The 23,364-nt window shown below is 32.5% G+C and overlaps 3 protein-coding genes across 3 annotated transcripts in view; 1 reads left to right on the top strand and 2 right to left on the bottom strand.

Annotated features, from left to right (window-relative positions):
* The window catches only part of Wdr24 (WD repeat domain 24), a 52,006-nt gene extending 40,808 nt beyond the window's left edge, over window positions 1-11,198 (bottom strand). The window contains exons 1-5 of the mRNA XM_088226505.1: window positions 10,886-11,198; window positions 10,382-10,498; window positions 6,570-6,685; window positions 2,113-2,219; window positions 582-795 (exon numbers count right to left, since the gene is read on the bottom strand). Of these exons, the coding sequence (XP_088082631.1) occupies window positions 582-795; window positions 2,113-2,219; window positions 6,570-6,685; window positions 10,382-10,498; window positions 10,886-10,982 (651 nt within the window). The 5' untranslated portion in view covers window positions 10,983-11,198. The remainder of the gene's footprint in view (window positions 1-581; window positions 796-2,112; window positions 2,220-6,569; window positions 6,686-10,381; window positions 10,499-10,885) is intronic.
* A 2,165-nt stretch (window positions 11,199-13,363) lies between these two features.
* Window positions 13,364-22,352, bottom strand: LOC148281565 (ras-related protein M-Ras-like). Its single transcript, XM_088226504.1, has 5 exons — window positions 22,247-22,352; window positions 21,753-22,025; window positions 18,888-19,041; window positions 17,739-17,901; window positions 13,364-16,462 (listed from the first exon to the last, which is right to left on the bottom strand). The coding sequence occupies exons 2-5, from the start codon at window positions 21,943-21,945 to the stop codon at window positions 16,373-16,375; spliced, it is 600 nt and encodes a 199-aa protein (XP_088082630.1). The 5' UTR covers window positions 21,946-22,025; window positions 22,247-22,352; the 3' UTR covers window positions 13,364-16,372.
* Window positions 22,109-23,364, top strand: part of LOC148281564 (uncharacterized) — a 131,578-nt gene continuing 130,322 nt past the window's right edge. Inside the window, exon 1 of the mRNA XM_088226502.1 lies at window positions 22,109-22,339. The gene's annotated coding sequence lies outside the window, so the exon portion shown is untranslated. The remainder of the gene's footprint in view (window positions 22,340-23,364) is intronic.

Here is a 23,364-nt window from a genome sequence, read left to right as displayed (position 1 = left end):
AAACTGAGTGTGAACTATGTTGAGTTTAATTTAAGCCTTTCGTCTTTGTTTATATTATTTGGGTGTCTGTGTATTTCAATTGCCTCTTTTATTATTCGTGCACTGTAATTACTGGGTTTATGTAAAATTTTCGGTTCGAAGGCGAAAAAATGCCCGGTGTCTATAAAGTGTTCCGCTATTGCAGATTTGTCAGGGTGCCCAAGTTTACATGCTCTTTTGTTTTCGTCAATCGTTTTCTTTGCCGTGCGCCCTGTTTGTCCTATGTACACCTTATCACATCCTTGGCAACTTAGTTTATAAACAGCTTCCACATGGTATCACCCAAAAAAGAAACATATTTATGACGGTGATCATGAAAACCTTCGCACCTATTTAGACGGGTACATGTCGAAACTAGTTGACATAATTACTGTTGATATCCCCAATAAATAAAAATAAAAATAAAAATAAAAATAATCAGTTGGTTAATGGTTATTAATATTTACTAACATTAATTAAAATTCATTAATCAATTATACTTCAATAAGGAGGCTCATGTAGCTTCGAAACCGGCGGGTAATACTTAATAAAATGTAGTTTACCTTAATGGTTTTATCTCTGGAGGCAGTGGCGAGCCAATGGCACTCAGGATGCCAGTCGCACGCAAACACCGGCCCCGAGTGTGCGGTGAACTGGTGAAAGCACTTCTCTGCTCGCCGCATGTCCCACAGCTGCACATTCCCATTCTCGGACACGGCAGCAAACGTATGCGGTACGTGTGGGCTGAACTGGACGTCGCGAACCGACTCTGTGTTGCTACAGCAAATAAAAATGATTTTACTAAAGCGACAATTCTCTCCGTAATGACAATGTTAAAGAAAAATTGTAATTCCAATTATATTTTCGTTAGCATGTGTAATAAACTGGCTTTCAGTTTAGTTGGTCATTTTGCCAGAGAACCTGGCAAAAAGCATTGTAACAGGAAATTTTCTAGCTCGAATGCTCGTTGGTGTGACCCAGTTCCTAAAACTCCTTTTTTTAAGCCAATCGAAAGTGTTACAAAAGCTCCAATGGATTGGTATTAAAGATTTATATTACAGCGACTAAATTAACCTAAACAATCTCAGAAATAATTAAAAATTACAGTTGCTATGGTAATAGCATGATGACATACTTGCCATGTCTGCCTATGTTTAAGCCAGAAGTGATAACACAACTTGCTTTTTGAATGTTTGCCTTTGCTATTAACCTCTAAGCGAGTATGAGTGTATCGTGTACGTCTCAAATAATTTCTAAATAAGGAGAATGGACATGCATTGTACGGCATCGCTTGTCAACACTTTTCTTCTGTTGAGGCAACGCCTTCTATGAATGATTTTTAAAAAAATCGATTTCTTTAATTTTTAACAAAACAGTTTTCTCTGAAATTAATTAATTTACAATTATATCAGCTCAGTCTAATGCCACAAGGTGGTGTTTATTTCTGGGGGTAAATGCTAGAAGTGCCTATGTCAAAAAAGTTCATTGTTCAGGAAAGGGCATTGCTTGTGTTTGTAGCGATTTTTCATGTGAAATTATAGTAAAGGCATTTCTCTCACTACTAAAAACATTTAAAAGATTTTTTGTTATAATGAGGAAGTTCAGCGGTTTTAAAAAAAATATTTGTTAAAATACTATTAAACTAAGCCAAAAAAATTTTTTTACAATTTTTATATATCGTATTATCAGGACAATGATTTTTAAAAGTTTTGCGTTTCTGAAATAACTCCACGTATAACATCAGAGGTTCTCTTCAGCTTATTCTGGATGAGTTCTGCCATTGGTCCATTGACAGCAAGCAAACTGGAGATCGTCCATAACTCTCTTACCATTAATTGATTCATATGAACCAGTGACGTCGTTCAAAGAAGATCGTTTTTACTAAAATATTTTTTTTCGTACATTTTCAGGAAACTTTGCTGCAAAATTGAATGCTCCAATTTTTACCGCGCGCAAGAACACAATTATTCTATTCGATTTCCCGTAGAGCTCAAGTTCCCCATTATATATAATGCATATATGAAATCTAATGCACTTTATCCATGAAAAATCACAAAGGTAATATATTGCTGTCATTGAGTTGAAATAACGTACCTAAAGAATGTTCTGGCCACTTCTTTCATGCGAAGGTCAAAGCATTTCATCATCCCATCTTGTGATCCAGAGATCAGGAGAGCTGGCTCTGTCAGGTGGAAACTAACCTGTAATATAAAATTATACAAACTTTTCAACTTTCCACATAGATTTCATAAAAATTTGTTGAAGTTGGAGCGTATGGTGCCCAAAAATAGGCTGCGGGCTTCTGTCGGATGCCAAATACATTGAGGACTGCTAGGCAATTAACTGTCCTCAATAGACGGATGAATATTTACCTCTTTTTTAAAATGGCCTGGATTAATAATTAGTGCGCTGCTAATTATTAGTATTGGTTAACTCAGTGGTCAGCAAACGAAACAGCGCAGCTCTTTGGCCACTCGAGTGCGGCTCACACAGCGCAAGTTACACATTTTGTTAAATTTATTTGGTCTACGGGTTCTATGGAAGAACTTCTAGGACTACTGCCTTTTGAATTATTGAGGATATTGTAAATACTGTAAAGGAATGCATGGAGAAGCATAATATTAAGCTTGATGAAATTATTTCGATTTCAACATAATATGGAGCTAAAAGTATGCCGGAAGAGAGAAAGGTTTTTTTTCTATTTTCTAAGAAAAAAATTATCATAAGATACTTTGTTTAACATTGTATCATTTATCAAGAGGCGAAAATTTTCAAATGTTATGGATTTGGTGATCAATATTATCAACACATTTGTTGTTAAATCTCCTTTACATCTCTAATTAAAAAAATGTCTACTCAATAACAGAGTAAATAGAGGGATTTTCACTGCATTGTAAGATTCGTTGGCTTTGAAGGGGAAACAATTTAAAACGAAAATAAATTAGGCCCTCAAAACAAATCTTAATCGTCGTGACGCTGATCTTTGGCTCTTTTGACTAATGAGTTTGTCGACCACTGGGTTAACTAGACAATTATTTTTAAATGATTTGATTTACTAAATTGTGGTGTAAAAAAGAAAGGAAAATATTAATATGAACTTATTTCTTCTTTATTCTCTTTCCGACCTAATGGTGCAAGGGCACTGCATTGGCACACCCATCGCAGCGTATCTTGATCATTTTTGTTACATGAAGGTAAGGTGATCAGTCTTACACTTCAGGTTCCAGTCCAGGGACTATGAAATATTCTAGGGTTAAAACACGGTTATAAATAAATATTTCACATCAACCATGTCGGGAATCAAACCCGAGACCTCTTGCATGGCGGGCAAACGCGTTGACCACTAGGCCTACAATCAACTTATTTAAACGAACAAATTATTGCAGATAAAAGAAATGGCGGCCTTCATGGTCTAATGGCTAAGATACTTCTCACGCACGGAATTTTCTGAATTCGATTTCCGTGAGAAAAAATAAATTAAATGTCATTTTTTCAAGCCTGCGTATTCTATGCTGCAATTCACCACTGTAATTGAGCCTCCTGGCTCGTTGTGGTGGAAGAAAAAATCATTTAAAAAAACTGTGACATCAGAAATTATAAAGGGCAATTTTAATTTTTTTTTTTTTTAATTTTTTTTACCGATCTTATGACTTTATATAAAATAATAAAACCAATGTTTGATACCCCTGATCTACTGAAATTGATTTCATTCTATGTACCACCTAGATTAAGCAGAACATCTACAATATTTTATTGTCAAAATTCTCGAACGGTAGCTCAATATAACTCACCTATTGTTAGATTACAGAATACCGGGAATGAATATGCATCACATTTTGATATATTTAGTTTATCTCTGCCTAACTTAAAAAATAAAGTGACCAACATATTTTTATCAAAAAGAGCAAATCATCTTCAGAAGATTGAGTTGGAATAGTTATAATTTGATTGATTAATGTATTTTGTTATTGTATAATTTCTTTAAAATATGTACGTATTTCAAGTAATTAATAATGTGTACAGTACGAGTATATAAATATTTAACACTCGATTTTTTTTTTAAAAATATTTTTATTTCTAAGCACTCTTTATACCACATATATGTAAATGGCAGAAATGCCGTATATAAATAAATAAATAAATAAAACAGTTAAATATTCCTTTTAGATTTTTCAGTTCAATTTTTCAAATTGAATTAATCTTCCAAAGTAATGATAGCTTTCTTAAAAAATACATATTCACCATCGTAGTAAAATGATAGTTTAAGTTTACAAAACACTAATTATTTATAAACTACAAAACAATTCCTTTTTAGCAAAATGATATAAAATTTTGTAAAAATAGTTTTCAATAATCACAACGAGGGAGTTTAGTGGTTTTTATACATTTTTTAAATGTCAATAGACTAATAAACTAAGCCAATTTATTTTTTTTAATTTGTATGTTTTGTATTTCTGAAATTAAATCACGTGTGACGTCTCAAGTTCTCTTCCCCTTCTTCTCAGTTAGTTCAGCCGGTTGGTCCGTTGACGATAAGTAAACCAGAAATCTTCCACAACTCTCTTATCATTGGTTGATTCAAATGAACTAGTGACGTCGTTCAAAGTAGTCTGTTTTTATTGAAATATTTTCAAATATTTTATTCATACATTTTTAAGAAACTTTGCAGTTTAATTTAATTCTTTGATTTTTACCACACGTAATAAAACATTTTTTGTATCCGATTTCCCATAGGGGTGAAGTTTCTCATTACCAGTTTTTTTTTTTAATAATCATTGTCACACCAAAAATAATATTATATTCTTTATTAACAGCATTTATTTCTGGTATCAATTACTCAAACTTGTACAATTTTCACGAAAATTCGACCTTCCTAAAAGCATTAACAAGTCAACATAGATATCAAATCAAATTTACGAGGATGAGAAATATTTCGTATTTATTCAGTGAAAATAACTTTTTCTGATCAACAGGAAACATATTTTAAGTAATGGTAAACATAATCATTTGAAGATCATTGCCGGATTGTTTATGTAATGTTGTAACAAATTTGAGCCAAATTATGACATAATATATATATTAATATATTATACATAATATCATATAGCTCCATATTACTCCGTATGGATCCGCCGGCGAAAGGATTTTTAAGTCCAAGTAAACAAAAAACTTTTTCAATTTTTTTTTTTTTTTAATATCATTATTACTGTAATAATTTTATTTATTTTTTACATGTGGAATGATGCGAAGTGGCTATTTCAATGTAACATTTTTTCTTCTTTGTATAGAAAATGTTTTTTGTTGTAATGGCTGTTGTTTTCTTTTAATAAATAAATAAAATAAATAAATAAATAAAATACTAATAAGATTTTTTGAAATATATGTTTTAGGTTAAATTTTATTTTAAACCCATGCATGCGGAGCCTATCAACAGTGACTTAAAGACCCCTGACTGAATCATCAATTATATCTGCATCATCGGCATACTCTAGGTTGCAGTAGTTTTTGATGGATATTCCTCGATCTTGTCGAATTACTTCCTTAGGATAAAATTAACTTTGAAAGCACACACTATAAATCGGTTGGAGGCATTCGAGATGTGGCTTCATAGAAGAATGCTTCGTATACTGTGGACAGATTTGGTCAGTGATGTATAGGTCCCGAGGAGAGCTAATTGCAACAGAGAATTATTAATGTGAAATTTCCTATCTGGGTCACATCCTGCGTGGAGATAGTTGTAAAATCATCCAACTCATACTAAGGGGCAAGATTGAGGGACAACGTGGACCTGGCAGAAGGCAAACGTCTTGGCTGCGCAACGTAAGACTGGACCGGAATGAGGTGTGTGGAGGAGTTGTTCCGGGCAGCGCAAGACAGAGAGCCTGTTTAGAAGAGATTGTCAATATTAGGGGACACCTGATAGGGCACAACGAGAAGAAGAGAAGGATAGAATCCGTAAGGATTATAAAAAGAAACGGTGCAAGGACGCAGCCATGGCAAACTCCAGTGGTGACTTCAAACATTGCGAACACTGAAGGGCTTTGATAAGCGTGACTACTTTTATACGCACCCCAGTCAAAAACATTTTTTATAATTGAACGTAGTTATCCAGAAAGCAGCCAGCAATAGAAAAATGAAACTGAGATAATAGCCCATTTGTGAAAAAAATGAGTAATTAAATCTACACAACAGTTAGATGTTTTTGACTTTGACAAATGATAAAAAATTCATACATTAGTTTTTTTATATTTCAAACAAGTATCAAATTACGTATTTGACCAGTTTTAGTAGCAGTTTTAAAGTACCATAAGATTTTTCTAGAGCCGTGAGTGTTTTGGGAAAATTTGAGAAATACAATTTTTGAAATCGACACTATTTCTAGAAGGTGATTAGTACAGTTTTTTTGTACGAAAGTGGCCTGGATGTTTTTAACAGAACATAGAATTGACCTTACTGCACCTGATGACACCGTTATTTCTATTTTTTTTTGTTGTGGACTGGCTGCTTTCTGCATAACTACGTTCAATTAATAAAATAATTAAATAGCAAACCTTGTTGACTGTTCTCTTGTGGTCAAAAAATACATGTTCCTGTTTCGATCTTCCCGATATTTCGAGATTCCAAACCACCACAGCTCCGTTAGTAGCAGCTGTTGCTAATGTGTTTTCTGTAAATAATGAAAGTGGGTTAATACATTCAACTTACACTCGCAATAAACTATATTTATAACTTGTAAACACAGACTGAAGCACATCGAGTGACTCAAAACATCTCTTTAATCCTAGGTATATCAAAGTTAAAATAACACAAATATTTTGTATTTATACATGTTATGACAATCACCATTCCCCCTACCACATATAATGGTGCATAGGGCACTGCATTGGTATAGGTATCAATGCCAGTGTCTAATTACATGAAGGTAAGATGATCAGTCTTAAGCATCGGGGCCTCGATTATGATGGAAAGAAAAGGACGTCATACCTTCACCTTGATGGTATAGTTGAAGATAAATTCTCTCTAGCGATTACGAAGATACGCTACCGACCCCCGACCTTCAAGTTTTGGATAAGTACATTGATATGAAACAGGGGGAAGCGTACGTCACAGTACACATATCCATGCACTAAAATGACAAAGTTTCAGTATGACGTCACAGAAAAATTCTCCCGACCGATTACAAAGATACACTACCGATCCTCCCATCATCAAGTTTTGATGTAAGTTCATCGGTTTGTACCGAAGGGTCTAGAAGCCCTCGAAACGTTTATCTACGCATTAAAAGTGACAAAATTTTTGTTCCACCAAGCAATTTTTTCTTTTAATTATGATTTATTTAAATTTTTAAAAGTTTTGAGGTTGGCGCTTTTTTTCTTAAAAGTCTGAGATATAAATAAGTAAATTTGAAGTCGAATTACATTACGACATAACTGTCAGTGTGGTAAAACGAACGCCTAGATGCAAAAAATAATGTCGCTAGGTTCTGCCCTATTGACATATAAGAATATTTAGGCGTTAGAAAGTTGCCACTGTAAAAAAATTATTTAGTTATTATATTTTTTCCATCTGCTTTACTATCTTTCTGAGTGTAGATGTCGAGACGTTAAAGGAGCCGGATTTGTAGTCAATCAGTAGATAAATACAGACAATCGTTAAGCGTACCATCTAGGTAATTTCCAAAAGTCATATAAAACTCATGTTCAAGCGAGCATTTTTTGCTTGAATTGGGATTTATTGGAATTTATAATCACTTTGAAGTGGGCAGTTTTTATCACAGAAGTCTATTTAAAATATAAATGAGAACTGTTTGAAATGTTAATGACGTAAGGAACGCGGAATATTTTTTTGCGGACAATCATTGGTTTGTTTCGATCATATGATGGCGATATGACAAGTAGGTAGAACATACCAATGGTAGATACAGATAGTACGGAAGTTAAGCATACCGTCTCGATATGTACATATGAAGATAGCGTTAATAATCGAGGCACTGGTACCAATCCAGAGACTATGAAATATTGTTATGTAAAAACACCTTTTTAACCAGTTAAGTACCCCTGAATACATCCAAATGTAATCCGCATGTAATCGACACATCCCGTTTGCAGGTTTCAGCTTAACCAAAGTTTATCGTTCAAATAACTCATTTTATTGGCCGAAACTGGCAAAAACCGAAAACAAAACTTCGGTCGGTCACTAGTAATTGGATCACCTCATATAAATTATATAGATTATTGAATTAATCAAATAATGATGTCAGAAAGGGTAATTAGTTCAAATTAGATGATGATGTTTCAATGAATTTGGAGTATGACCCAAATAGCAAATTTTATGTACTGAATCTAAGACAGATAAGCATTAGTTCAATGATGATATCATATCTAATATATTTATTTGATCTTATAAAACATAACAAAATACATCATAAATGTTTCTGCTGATAGTATTTACTGCTTCTTGCTAGAGTTGATTACATTTAAATTGAATTACGAGTTGTGAATAATAAAAAAAACATGCAACATAAAGTGGACACATTCGGATATTTGAGGTGCTGAGAGCTTTAGGAGCTTAAGCAACATTCCACATCAATTTATACTTATAATTTAATCCGAGTATCTAGATAGAAGAAAAAGAATCCTAAGTTTTAAGCCACACTAACTCAAGCGCCAATATTAAAGCTGGAAAGAAACTAAATAAGCAAAAAAATTCTGTATGGCTAAATCAAAGTCTCACAAAAAAATTATGCCAGAGAAACATAACTGTCGAATTTGTATGAGCTGTCAGTTGACATAACTTATTTCCTTTTATAAATAAGTGAAATTCTATCAAGAATTGTAAGTAAATAATTTAAATAAAATATTTCCTTTTCATTTATGTTAAGAAAAAATTAAAACATCAAACGTAGTCTCAGACCAAAATTAAGATGGCTGGATGGATAATGTGGAAAATTACATTAGATCAATTGGCCCGAAGAACTGGAGAAGTGCCCCAGGGTACAGGGAGGAATGGAGACAGATTCTGGAGGAGGTCAGGGCCCACAATGGGCTATGGGGCCACTGATGATGAGTTATTTCATATAAAAAACAAGTATTTGGACTGTTAAAATGTCCTATTTATTTTTTCAGCATTTACTTAGTGGAATAACATTTTTAATATATTGAAAATAAGGGGGGGCTTCCCGGCTTTGCGAAATATATAAAAACACATCTTGACTGGCTATTCTAAGCTAGAATTTGTGAAATTTTAAAGTAACTGAATTTTATTATATTTTTATACATTTTTTCATACTTCATTTTTGAGAAACTTTGCCGTACAATTAATGCTCTAATTTATACCGCGGGCAAGAAAACATTTTTTACATCCAATATTCCATAGCACTGAACTTCCTCATGCAGAATATTTTAATCACGACTTGAAGGCGAGGTGATCAATCTAGCGCTTCAGATACCTTTAGAGTAACATGTGTGACTAAACGTGAAATCACTGTGAATGGAGTTATACTAAAATAAGTAGAGGAATTTGTGTACCTGGGAAGTATGTTTACTAGAGGTGGAATGACTGAGAAAGATATTGAAAGGAGGGTGAGTGCCGGGAACAGAGTGAACGGTGCACTTAAATCAACTTTGGCAAATAAATGTTTGTTGCGAGAGACAAAATTAGCAGTTAACAACGGAGTCCTGGTTTCGACCCTGATGTATGGGAGTGAAGTATGGACTGGGAAAAACAGGGATGAAAGTAGGCTGAATGCTGTCGAAATGCGATCTCTCAGGCGAATGTGTGGTAAAACTATGTACGATAGATGCACAAATGTTGAGATCCATACATTATGTAAGACTGAGACAAGCATTATCGACAAAATCAAGAAAGGAGCTCTGCCCTGGTTTGGACATGTAGAGCGAATGGACAGCAAAAGAACGGCTAAGAATATTTACAATGTGAATGTTGACGGATGCAAAAATAGAGGAAGACCGAGAAAGACATGGCATGACTAAATCCAACAAATACTTGAAGATGGACATGTCAAAAGTCCGAATAATCGGCGCGCGTGCATAAGAAGATGTATGAATGTAGAGGAAGCGAGATCTGCCTACCAGGCATGCTATCCTCTCTGCCTACCCTTACAGGGAAACGGCGTGATGGTTTGTTGTTGTTATTGAAATCACACTAAATAAATATTTATTTTTGGGCACAGTAGGAATTCAGACTTCATTCGAGATATTCTTCAATAGCTAATATGAAATAAACTTCATTATTAGGTGAAACCTTGAAGAATTAATTTACATGCAAGTTATGGATTCATTTTTCATGAATATGGATTAGGCAGAGAGAACAATATTACATATAATATATTTAAAGTGTTTACCTTCGATACTACTCCAAGCAACATCTATCGATGAAAAGTTTACATTTAAGTTCTTTTTCACTCGGAGATTGCAGACTTCGTTGAATTCATCACTTTCAATAGAGAAAACTTTGAAAACTAAAAATAAAATAAATAACATGAAAAAATTAAATACGTAGGAACAAAATAATATTGAAACTTAAATAATATACAAGTAGTCTTCAACATGTAGCTAGCTATTTAGTAGAGCGTTGTATAGTTAATTTTTCAAGAATACGATGTAAGAAAATAAAGAATTTTAAATGAATAATACTGTCAGTAAATGTAGAAATATACATATAACTTAAGGACAAATTTTTCACATGTATTTTTTTCATAGTAGGATGAAATTAGAACTGATGGTTTTATTGAAAAACGTGTTGAATTGCACAAACATACATGATATCTGGCCAAATGAAGACTTTTACTAAAAACTATTGATATAATTACTTTTAAGGTGGTGAAGTTAACGTTTACACAACTTACCGTTTCTTCCCGCTATAACAACTTGCGTGCAGTCTTTATTTAGTGCTAAAGCATTTGCAGGACCTTCCTGAGACACAAATATTGTACTAGAAGACATCACTAAAACTTTTCATAACACAATCAAGCCAAATGAATAGAACACTCGATTACTTGAAAATTTACCAGATTCATAACGTTTTATACATATTTGAATACGAAAACCTAATCCATTATGTTAACTAAGACGATGTCAATAAATTAACTAAATAATAGTTTGTAAAATTTAGTCTAAATAAAAAATAACCTCAATGCTCAATCTGTCAAAATGATAACAGATGTGAAGTTAGATCAAACCGTGAGATTTTTTATTATTGTTACGTTGGCATTTTATTTTGAGGTTTGGAATTTTGTGGGTAATGATGGATAAATTGGTTGCAGTTGTTTCCTGAAAAACAAATCTTTTCAGCATAGATTTAAGAATTGTTCAGAAATTCTGTTGATCAAAATAAATATGGCCGAATCTGGTGTTTTTTGTGACAAATAACATTTATCAACAATATTTTGAGTTTGTCCAAATTCTTGTAGACAAGGACTGGATTCAACTCCCATCTGTTGTAATATATTAATGTTAGCAGCTCCCCAGGGAGTTGAATCCAGTCCTTGTCTACAAGAATTTGGACAAACTCAAAATATTGTTGATAAATCCACCTGGTCCATAAAGAAGTATAGAAATTGAAAAAATAAAAATTTCAGGCGTTGCCTAGTATGTAGGTGAAATAATTCAATTAGATGAATCTCACCCGCATAAATAAAGGTTTTAGCACTTTAACTTCACAAACATCAACATATGAAAGAATTGAAGTAATGTAGATGTTCAAATATGGGCAGAATGGTGAATGTTACACAGTGTGTAAAGTGGCCACTTAAACCAGCCAATGACAGGTCATAAGCCCTGTAGATGCCTTGACTTCTATATTACCTTCTTTAAAATGTTCTTCATCTCTGTTGTAATATGTTAAATAACATTTAGTTATATTTTTGCATTTATGAAAAAACTGCACCAAAATCGGTCCCTTAAATAATTTTTTAGTAGTTTTTTATTACCTTTTCAAGGAATTGGATAGATAAATACATATTTTTCTACCTGTGCATGCCTGTGAATAAGGTCTCAGCCATATAATTAAGAATTCTTAATTCTAAGGGTCTCTGTTTAGATTTGTAAAAAAAACTTTAAATGAGATCAAGTCTGTATCTGCAAATCCTACGATTTTTATTTGAGTATGAAATTCTATGCATTCTTTTCATGCGCATAATTTTGGGAATTCGAATCCAATGATTATAAAATCACACAACATAATATTATACAGTATTTTTTTTTGGCCTTGTAAAAAAAACAATTTTGGTAGATGCAGGGTTGAAGCAATGTAACATTGATCATTGCATCGATGCAGGTACTAAACTGAGATCTAAAGATTATTTATTTATTTTTAAATAAATATGTAGTATGCACTGACATATAAAGACACGTTATTCCTATACTAGTAACATTTAGATATGGCAAATATTGCACCGCCCCCAAAAATTTGAAAAAAAGATTACATATCTTATTTCTGTATTTTATTTATAATAAATATAACTAATTATCTACATATTCAATAAATTAGATTAGATTTGTGAATGAAATGACTTAGCTGTGCTATTTTTCACAGTACAATGTAATTAAAGCATTTTCTCATCACACGTGGTGGCATTATTCTTCACGTCTGGTCACGACAATAGTCCTTTAGAGAATGAAGGGATTGCTCACAAACTGCGATTCCACCATAACACACTTGTAACGTGTCTATTTAATCAAACATCATTGGTAGTATCTAGGTACTTTTCCAAATTCCATTCAGTGATGCTGCTATGTCCCCTCACTTTTCCACCTGAGGCATTGTTCCAATTCATGAAGGTACTGGACATTAAACAATTTTTTTTAAAAGAGTCATTGACACATTTCTGGTCATGCGGCTACAAGAGTAGATCCCAGCAGAATGCTCGTGCGAGGTTTTCCTGTAATTTGAATGATTTAATTCCAAAAACACATACGTTTTCTCAGAGGAATTTCTCTTTTGTGGCCCCAAGAGTATTCAATGTCCTGGATGAACATATTAAGTTCTCTAAAACGAAAGCCATTTTCAGAAAGAGTGTACAAGTCTGGATTTTGTTTAAGAGAAGAGACCATTGCAGGAGACTACTGCGAGATATTGCATAGCTTTATATACTATCAAGCGCGTTGCCCAGAGGCCCTTTGAAATATATGTATGTTTATGTAATAATGTTTATTTTTACCATTATTTAATTATGTACGTCCTTCCACTTTTCATTATGTTGTATCCCAACTCAACACAGGGCCCTTGGCCTCATAGAGTTTGGGATACGTTATTATTATATTTTTTGGTAATTTGTATGTATTTGTATGAATAAAAAATGAGGAGGTAAAAAATAAAAAGCAAGTGCGCATTGAATATTTATTTTATAAATATACAGTCAATACATGTTACAGTCTGTGATACATCCAGTAAATATTTTCATTATACAAGCATATTTCTATTTGTCAGGAAAAATAGATACAAATATGCAATATATGATTTATAGAGATCAATAGTTTTACAAATGGAAGTTCTGTTTGTATTTGTGCGTCCTTTGTACATAATGTTAAAAATATGAGGTAATAATGATCCTTAAAATACATAAAATTACAAATAAATGAATTGAATAATTTTGAAAAGTTGAACAGTCCAGCATTTAATGAATGCAATTACTAATCGTTTTTATATTTCTCCTTAGTCTAGTATTACATATATACATAACATTATTATAATATATTCCTTGAAGCCTTATCCAAAAATTAATATGTTCATTTTCAATATTTTGTTAAACAGAGCAGAGACGAGTGAATTGTTTGCGGAGAGTAATTTTACGTAAATATAATCGAGCAGCAATTATGATTTTTATCGATTTGATTATTTAAATATGTAGGTATTTGAAATCAGATAATTAATAGTGCCTTTGTAAGTTACTTGAGTTATATCATTTTGAGAAATAATGAGGCTATGTAGTTTATGATTTGCAATTAAAATTAATTGTAGAACATTCCTTTAGAGAGGTCGCGTTATGTAAAAAAAAGAAGACATTTAATGGCACGAAACCAATATATATTTACTATAATTATTGTTTGTAATTACTATTAGTATATAACCACTTACGGTAAGTAGTTTTGTACTAATATTTTAAAACATTAGTTGAAATGTTTGACCATAAAGTTAAAATGATTTAAATTTAATTGCAGGGTAATGACTACAACTGGTAACTTCAAAATTAAGATTTTTAAGTTAACTGCTAAAACACATCTTCGTGTCTTTCTCCATGAATGCTACAAATAGACAAGTTGTGATGCATTTAAATGCACAACTTGCTGATCTAAAATGCTGATTCTGAAGTTACCCCCACGATATAATATTCTGTTTTCATTTGTTACAGAGACATTACATAAACATTATTTAGTCAATGTAAAACATATTATATTCATTGAGGCTGTTAGCGCAGAAGTGATGTAACCTACAAATAGGTAAAAATTGACTTAATCATTGGAAGGGATCCATAAACATGCATTTGATAAACTAGATGTAGTTGAACCCACATTTTCCCGTTCATTGTAAGATTGTACTTTTAAGACGATTACTAATTTAAACACCCTACAGCTACATGGCTAAAATATGAATGCGATTACTTCAGTTCTACATGTGTGTGGGTTGCGTTCCTTCTGCGCTGACCATGCCAATAATTGGAAGTTGATAGATTCTCCGTTAATAGATAATTTTAAGTGACAAAGTTTTTCATTGGATGTACAAATAATTTGAAGCGTTTCATGTCAGTTGTAAGTGTGCGATTGCTGACAATGTCGAAATGTGCGAGTGATGGTCAAAATTAAATGTAAATCTTCTTAATATCAGCATTCACGTAAATTATGATTGTGTTTTCTATTTTGACGTTAAATGTGTACACGGTAAAAAAAACATGTTTTACATACATTCTACAATGAATGAGTATTCTTACATAGATACATTTATTTTTATAAACAGATATTGTTTATTTATACATAGCTACGAAGTCTCCAGTTAACATATATTTTATACTGAAATAAAAATTGAGCTTTAATAATTTCCAATACAAATAATCCTACATATTTTGCACATGAAATCGTATAAATTGACATAAAAATAGAAATATTTTCTGAATGTTTCAACTTATTTAAATGTATATAATAAAATGTGGAAAAATTAAACATTAGCCTTTTTAAGGTTCAATAAAAATTAGCAAATCAAATTTGTCTCACAAATGCAACAGGCGCCAAATGAATTGTTTTTAATTTATTACACAAAACACAACAATTATTTTAAAGCTTTGATTATAATACATTAAGTATCCTCCTATATATGACTATAATATTCATAAATCAATAATTCCAATCAATTTCACATGACAAGACTGTTCCACACTATACTAAACAATTATATATAATAATTATGTATGTTATAGAATAAATTTGACTGTCTATTTGGTTATAAATGGGAGATTTACAATAAAATTTGTAACAAAAACACATCCATTATTCGAGCTTCGTTTTACTTTGGTACAAAGATTTCAATACGTACTATTTATCCATCTGGGATTTCTGCGATAAATTTGATAATATCCTCAGTATAATTAGGTAATCTATATTAAGTACAATGTTTTAATTCAATTCCTTTACACTTAAACATAGATCACACCTTCGTATGACTAGTCAAATATAATATTTCCTACAATAAATACTCAATTAATGTTTGTAAATAAATATACAGTCTTTGAAAAAATATATTTGTAATTTAAATAATCAAATGAATTTAGGCAGCTTTGCTAAAGTAAAATCACTTAAAACATTTGAGGTTCATTAGGCATTAATAATCTCTTATTTGTGAAATTAGATAAACACTAATAATATTTTTTGATCTAAAGTATAAACATTTATTATAAAGCATCGGTTTAGCATGTTTCATTATTATATGGCATTTGATACAAAATATTGGTTTCATTTTTTATTTTATCGTTTGTTTAAATTAACAAAAAAAACAAACCCTTGACCTTTTAATTGGATTTTTTTTATATCAAATTATAAAAGAATTGCCACAAATTTAAAGCAAAATTATTTGTCAATATATATGAATCTATCGAACACGTAGCATGCTTTCAAATTATTTTTGAAAATCAAAGCAATATTCGAGACGTTCACAGTTGGAACGCGAATGACTTCTGGACCATTAGAGATGTGTTTATACTTATAATTTAGTATTGGACACATTTCTTCCAGTGAGTAATAAATTCTTTATGCAATATTACACAGCTGGGGAGTATAGACAACGAGAGCGGACCAGGATTTCCGTAGATATCGGTAGCGTAGAAACAATGCGGTGCGGATTTCCTTCAAAATATAACGCACTTGGATGACAAGCGACGCCTGCGACGACTTTTCTCCAGTTCGGCCGGAGGCTGGTTTCGTATGATTCGCACCACCTAAAGGAAAAATATATATTAGTACAAGTTTCTCAAAAGGAATAAGATTCCATCAATGGTGGAAACCGTATACGTCCTTTCGGTGTCAGGGCGGGAAAAAGGTTATAGTTCTACGCGTGAAATAAAACCAGAACCCTGGACGAGCATTTTCTAAAAAATAAATTGGTTGGATATTAGTCCGTTTCATGGTGTAATTTTGTCACTAACATGCTAAATAACTGAGTAACTCGGCTATTTAGCATGTATTCTGAATGCAAAAGCCCACGTAGGAAACGCATATTTAATGCGTAATTACGTACTAAATACACGCTAACAGAGCTCACGCGCAACTCCGTTCAGAATACCAGCCCTGGTGGAGAGCAATGGTAACGGATTTATTTACTGTCCATTTAACAATGGTAAATACATTTTATTATAATATACACAGGTACAATTGAATTAAAATACAACTGAAGAAAATTAAAGCTAGAACAAAAAATTTAATAATAATTACTACCTCAAGACAAGATCTGGTCTATCTTAGTGATTGTTATAATCTATAAAGACTTGCACCAAAAAAGTCTAGATCATGTCTCGAGTTTACAATGAGACACAATCGGGACATTGGTGCATGCAAGCCATAGTTTGCGCAGAAATATGAAAATTTTTGGGCATATTTTCAACCAGTTGTAAAAAAAACTCTAATAAGTAACAATACAGTGCCCGATATGTATTATTATTTTTTTACTTGTACGAAATGTTCCCAATCAGGAAAAGTGCTGGTATGAGGGGATATTATATATAATAACACAATAGTTTAAATGAAAAGTCGATAAAATAACATCACATATCACTCGTCACACAGGCTGTAAGAACTGTTTTCTTTAGGTGTTTTTTAAGTACGTATATGTTTTGTATATTTCTTAGGTCATTAGAAAGTGAATTGTAAAAATTTATTGCTATATACAAAAACTGTTTTTTTTTGTCCTAGGTTGTTCGCAAGTTAAATTATTTGATGCTCTTGTCTTTATTTTATTCTTTTTCATCTTAAATATCATTTTAATTTTTTCTGTGTAGATTAATTCCTCTAGATTGAGCATTTTTGTTATTCTATATAAATCTCTGGTTCTAGTATAATATGAATAAGTGCTTTATTCATTGCTCTTTGTATTGAATCTAGCATTCGTTTACTACATTGCGACCATATTATTAATCCATATACAAAGTGTGGAAGTATAAAAGCATTGTATATCATTAATTTTGTACTTATTATGAGAGTTGGACGATGAAGACTCACCTCGTGGAATGCGGCATCAACATTGAGAGGAGGATCCTTGGCACTGGTTTCGATGTAGGGAATGGCGAGCTTGTGTGCGAGCTCCCTGCCGGCCTCTTCAGAGACCTTGCGCAGGTGGACCAGATCTACCTTATTGGCCACCAGCAGCATCGGGTACACATCCCTAGGAGAGAAAACTAGCGTAAATGTTTGTCTCCATTGACTATTTATTATCCGGTATTAGTCTGAACAGTACACATATGCAAATGAGGCTTATAAATGCAATGATATGATTAACATTTCTTGTATACGGAATTAACAAGAAAACATGACAAGAAAAATTAACCAACGGAGTGGATTGTTAGGTTTAATACATAACTCGTACAATGGAAAATTTTACATAATCCCTAGGTAAGAAGTCCACCAAGTCCAAGTATGGATTTTATGCGATTATAAATGAGTTCACTTCTCTAGAAAAAGAATACTGAATTGCGGCAGTCATAAAAAGTTTGCTAGATTGTTTATAGAGTTTTAATTTGTTTCATTAACTTAAAATCTTTTTAAACAAGCCGTGGATTTAATATCTAGGGAGTTGATGACTAATGATGTATCAATCAATATTGATATCTGTCAACAATTGAATTATTTTCTTATATACATTCTGGCAAAAATAATTGCGCTAATAGGTGTTAGTGGTTAAAATAATTTAGTTAGAATATGTATAAGGTATTCGTAATTGGTTAAAAAGATGTTTAAAATAATAAAACTGCTTATTACACAAATGCGGTTTGAAGTTTTTGTACTGAACACAATCGATATCGATGTTGAAATAACTCAAAATTTGTGTGTTTATGTCTCGGAGTAATAACTCTCTAGATATACCCTTTAGCTTTTTTGCATAAAACAAAAGTGTTGTGGTTTATAGTTTAACAACAAACGTGTAACGGACGGTTTCGGTTTGTGCTTGCAATTCTTGACCCGAGTCCTACGGCCCGTTGTATTGCTGAAAGCTGTAGCTCAACTTCGTGGTTAATAATCGTAGAATAGGTTTTGTCCGTATGGGCGACTATTAGCCAAAGGCTGTTATTACTCTAAGGTTTATGTAGTTTTTCTGGGTAGATTTAATTAAATTCAGCATTTTTATTTATACCTAAAATAGTAAAGACATACCTGTCCTTGACTCTCAGGATCTGAGTGTGGAAGTTAGCAATATTCTCGTAGCTCTGCTTGTCTGTTACAGAGTAAACGAGAAGGAAGCCATCTCCCTTCCTCATGTACTGCTCTCTCATGGCACTGAACTCTTCCTGACCAGCTGTGTCCAGCACTAGAACCAATCATGATTCACAATAAAAATAAAATCTTTCCAGTTCCATAACCTATTCAATTAGTTTTATTTTTGTATATCAGGCGAGCGGGGTGACTGTTATTAATAATGATGCTGATAAAAAATAATAAAATTCTTAATTTATTAGGTAGGTGCAGGTATGTTACACATGTAAATATACTTAAATGATAAAATTTACACTTTCAATTAGTAATTATAAACATTATATTTACACTTGATGATGGGTGATTCAGAATATCTGAAACTAGCAGTTTTATTATATATTAAACTCGTATGTAGTAAAAATTACAAGGTGTTTAATTTTAAATAAATTTAATTAGTTATGTATTTGTATATTATTGTAACTTTGCTTTGGCCTGGCCAAATTTCAATATGCTATTTCACATTTATGGTATACATTATCAGTTTTGTAATCATTTCGGCAAATTCATCATGTCCATTTGATTTAATCCCAGTCGGTGAAGAATTCACTTCTCTCTTTTCCACAATCCAATGAAGCGCATATTACGTACAAGTGGATTACCTTTTTCAACGCAAAGATGCTAAGGCTACCAGATTACAGAGAGCTCCTTCGGGAGGCTTTTCTCGTTTAGCAACGAGCAATTTCCCGTGTATACGGGCACCGCCAAGAAGACTTACGTCCTCAGATGCGGTGTGCAGTATGTGGTGAGCAAGCTGCATACATTATTAGAGTAGTTTTTTTTTGAGTTACACAAATTGGATGCTCTCAATTGTTCGAGTCTTGTAGAACAACACGACAATGTTACGAACCTTAATTTGAATTTTCGCTATAGACCTGGATTTAACTTTAAGAGTAGTATCCGGCGTATCCGGATATAGGGAACTCCGAAAATATTTTTTGAATTTAGAATATGGGGATTCTAGAACTTATTTCTGATTCAGACTTATTTCCACTCGATTTTTACCTAAGAGTAGTCATCGAGTCAATTTTTCAATTTCAATTTTATTTTTTCATATATATGTACATTACAAAATGAAATATCTTAATTCATACATATGGAAATAATAAGGTAAAATTAGGTATATATAAAAATAACACATAAGTATACATAATATCCAGAGAATAATATGTTAAAAAAGTAAGAGAATCTTGTAACGAAAAACTCCCCCAGAGACGTGAAAAATGTCAATGTCCAAAGTAATATTGTTCAACATAGAGATAGCTCTTCCAACAGGCATAACCATTGGCAGGTTGGTCCTGTATATTGTAATGTGAAATAGTCTATGCTGAGGCTGTCTAAGGTAATCCAGTAAGCTAATCCAGAACATAAAAGCTAATGCTCCGCATAATTTCAGGGTAGTCAATAATACCGCGCAGCAATCGACAGAAGTGCGTAGTTAAATACACATTTCTTCTGGTCTTTCAACTGCTGTAACCAAGCATACCCAGGAGGAACTCAGTGGGATAAAGCTATGGACAATATCCGCACTCCCCCATGCAGAGAAATTGAAGAAATTTCTTCTGAACCCCCTCTGAAGGGAGGAAATCCAGCCAGTCTGCAAGCATTTGGACATACTCAAACATTGTTGAATAATTTATTTTGTCTTCCTCATTCAGATACATTTATTACATCCGCCTGGAGAGTACGAAAACCATCCAAAGTTTTAACCCTCAAAAATAGCTTCAAGTCATTTGCAAATTGACTACAACTTTTTTAATATCATTGATAAAAATAGAGAACAGCAGAGTTCTAGTTCTATTTCACACTCCGAACTGAGTTCATCATTCGCCAAGACCAGGGTTGCCAATTTGTAGGGAATTCCCTAAACTGCGGGAAATCTCAACTTGATTGGGGATTTTGAGGGGTTTGGTATTATGTGGGGAAAATGCGGGGATTTTAACATTTTACCATTTATTATTTTATCTTTAGCTAACACACCGATAGTTTGATGGTAAATGGAAAGTGACTAAAACATTAATATTATTATGAATGTAATTGATACTTTTAATAGCAACACAATATCAACTTCAAATAGTAATTCGAGGATCCCCTTTTAAACGGAAAATTTAAACAATGACAGTCGAATGAGCACATTAGGTACTAATAAAAATGACTGCTTGCGTTTTGTTTTATTATCTTTCAAAATAATAACAGTTTTGTGCAAAAATTTATAAATGGTTGTTAAAAGTTGTTGATAAAAAAGCGCAAGATAATCCTAAGGTAGGTTATTAACAAAATTTGTTGAAATTCTTCTTAAGAGCCCACAAACGTCCCCTCGAAATATCGAGGATGATTAGACCTTAAGCCTATTTTGTTTGAATTAAAAAATATTGTAATATTATATGTGCATAAATGGAAAGTTACCGATGGTGGACCCTCGCTACTCACGATTCTAGCCAGTTTTTATTTCATATTATTTACGTACATATTTTATCGAAACTGTGTTTTCTTTCTTGAGATAGTTATGTGGGTAATTTGTGGGGAATCGGAACTTTTTTTTCTCCCCATTTGGGTAATTTGATTTAGAATTGTGGGGAATTTGGAAAATTAGCATTGGCAACGCTGGCCAAGACACAAGTAATATAGCGGTTCAGAGTCCATAATATTTTATCAAGTAATTGTCTGTAATAATTCTACTCAAATTGAGGAAGAGAGGTACTGGGCATAAGTTTATTTAACCAAGGAAGAAAGAGAATCAAGGAAAAGCAAAACAATTTGATTTCTTACCATCCAGCACACACCACTGGCCGTCTACCTCTGTATGTTGGATGTAACTGTCTTCTATTGTCGGATCGTAGTCTGTAACGAACAGTTTTTGGAAAAACTGAATAGTTATCGCACTTTTGCCGACGCCTCCATCGCCGACTACCACGAGCTTGACTTTAGGCAGGTTATCATTCGGGGGCCCTGGACGCGTCATTTTCTCGCCTTTTCAAGTCGCCAAATCAGGAAATCACGCCTGGCCGTTCTGTTCCAATTTATGGACTGGTAATTTATTATCTGAAATAGATAAATCCATGTTGACTCGTAGCACACAATAGATATTAGACGATAATAAAATATAATTGTTTTTGCCAATTATCTCATTAGGTTGGTACTAACATGACGGACAGTGACAGCTATGTACAAGCCCACTGGTTTAATCGGTACACGAACGAAAATGTGCAGATATTGAATGTTAAAACAGTCATGAATAGAAGTGTATGGAAATGTGTAATTACCTCATTGTTTTGTGCTATTCTGTAGTAGTCCCGAGGGATTTACGTGGGCGCCGACTTTGACGAAACCCTGATCCCACACAAGTCTATTCTGAAGTAAGTGACAAACATATCAGAATTTACAGTTTAACCATCTGAATCATTTTTGCATGATAGGTAAAAAATAATACTATGGTAGGTAGGTGCCAAATAATCTAATATTTGGAAAGTTTTTTTAGCTATTTTTATAATCCTCTGCGTGGGATTTGGCGCTATAATAAATTTTTATTGTTTTTAATGGACAATGAGAATTTTATTTATTTATTGAGGAATACCAACCCAGGGCTGGTATTCTGATCGGAATTGCGCGTAAAGAGATTGCTCTGTTAGCGTGTATTTAGTACGTAAATACGCGTTAAAAATGCGTTTTCTACGCGCGCTTTTGTGTTCAGAATACCAGTGCTGGTATTCTGAATTTTCTCTACCCCCCAGAGAGTGGTTAATTTGGGGATTTTTATTTTATGACGACACTTTGCTTCATATAATGGCCACACTGATGATTAAACGTCAATGATGCATAAAACTGTTTAAAAAACGAAAAAGAACTAATGCGGTTTGGTAAATTCAACCTAATTAAGTGTTTTGAGTAATGCTTATGGTCGCAATAATGTTCTTAATGAAAGTTATCATGATTGATTTCACGTTTTCATATTTATTTGCCTTTTTTTTATTATTTAAATTTAAAACATATTATACATAATTTGACAAAATATTCTTAAGGAGTTTTTGTAAAAAAAACCCATTTAGAGACATGCAGATAACAATATTTATTCACAGACGTTTTTATATTTTAAACTATAACATTATTTACAAAAGCAGAATAAAATTTATGATACAAATTTAATTACTAAATAAACATAATACAAGGTATGGAAATGAATTCAAAATGATAAATACATAATACAATCTATAAAAGAAAAAAGAAAAATTTAAAAAGTTTAAAAATTACATGTATGTATATGAAAGTGCAAATGTTAAAAAATTACAGTAATGAAAAAGTTTTTTAAATTAACAAAATAAATGTACCCAATGTCCCAATATAGGTTTAAAAAGTATCAAAAGTTTATAAATGAACATAATAC

Source organism: Micrasema longulum, unplaced genomic scaffold, assembly GCF_059751315.1.
Source record: "Micrasema longulum isolate JH-2025_06_02 unplaced genomic scaffold, ASM5975131v1 h1tg000436l, whole genome shotgun sequence".
NCBI classification, from domain to species: domain Eukaryota; kingdom Metazoa; phylum Arthropoda; class Insecta; order Trichoptera; family Brachycentridae; genus Micrasema; species Micrasema longulum.
This window is presented reverse-complemented; position numbering and strand designations above follow the sequence as displayed.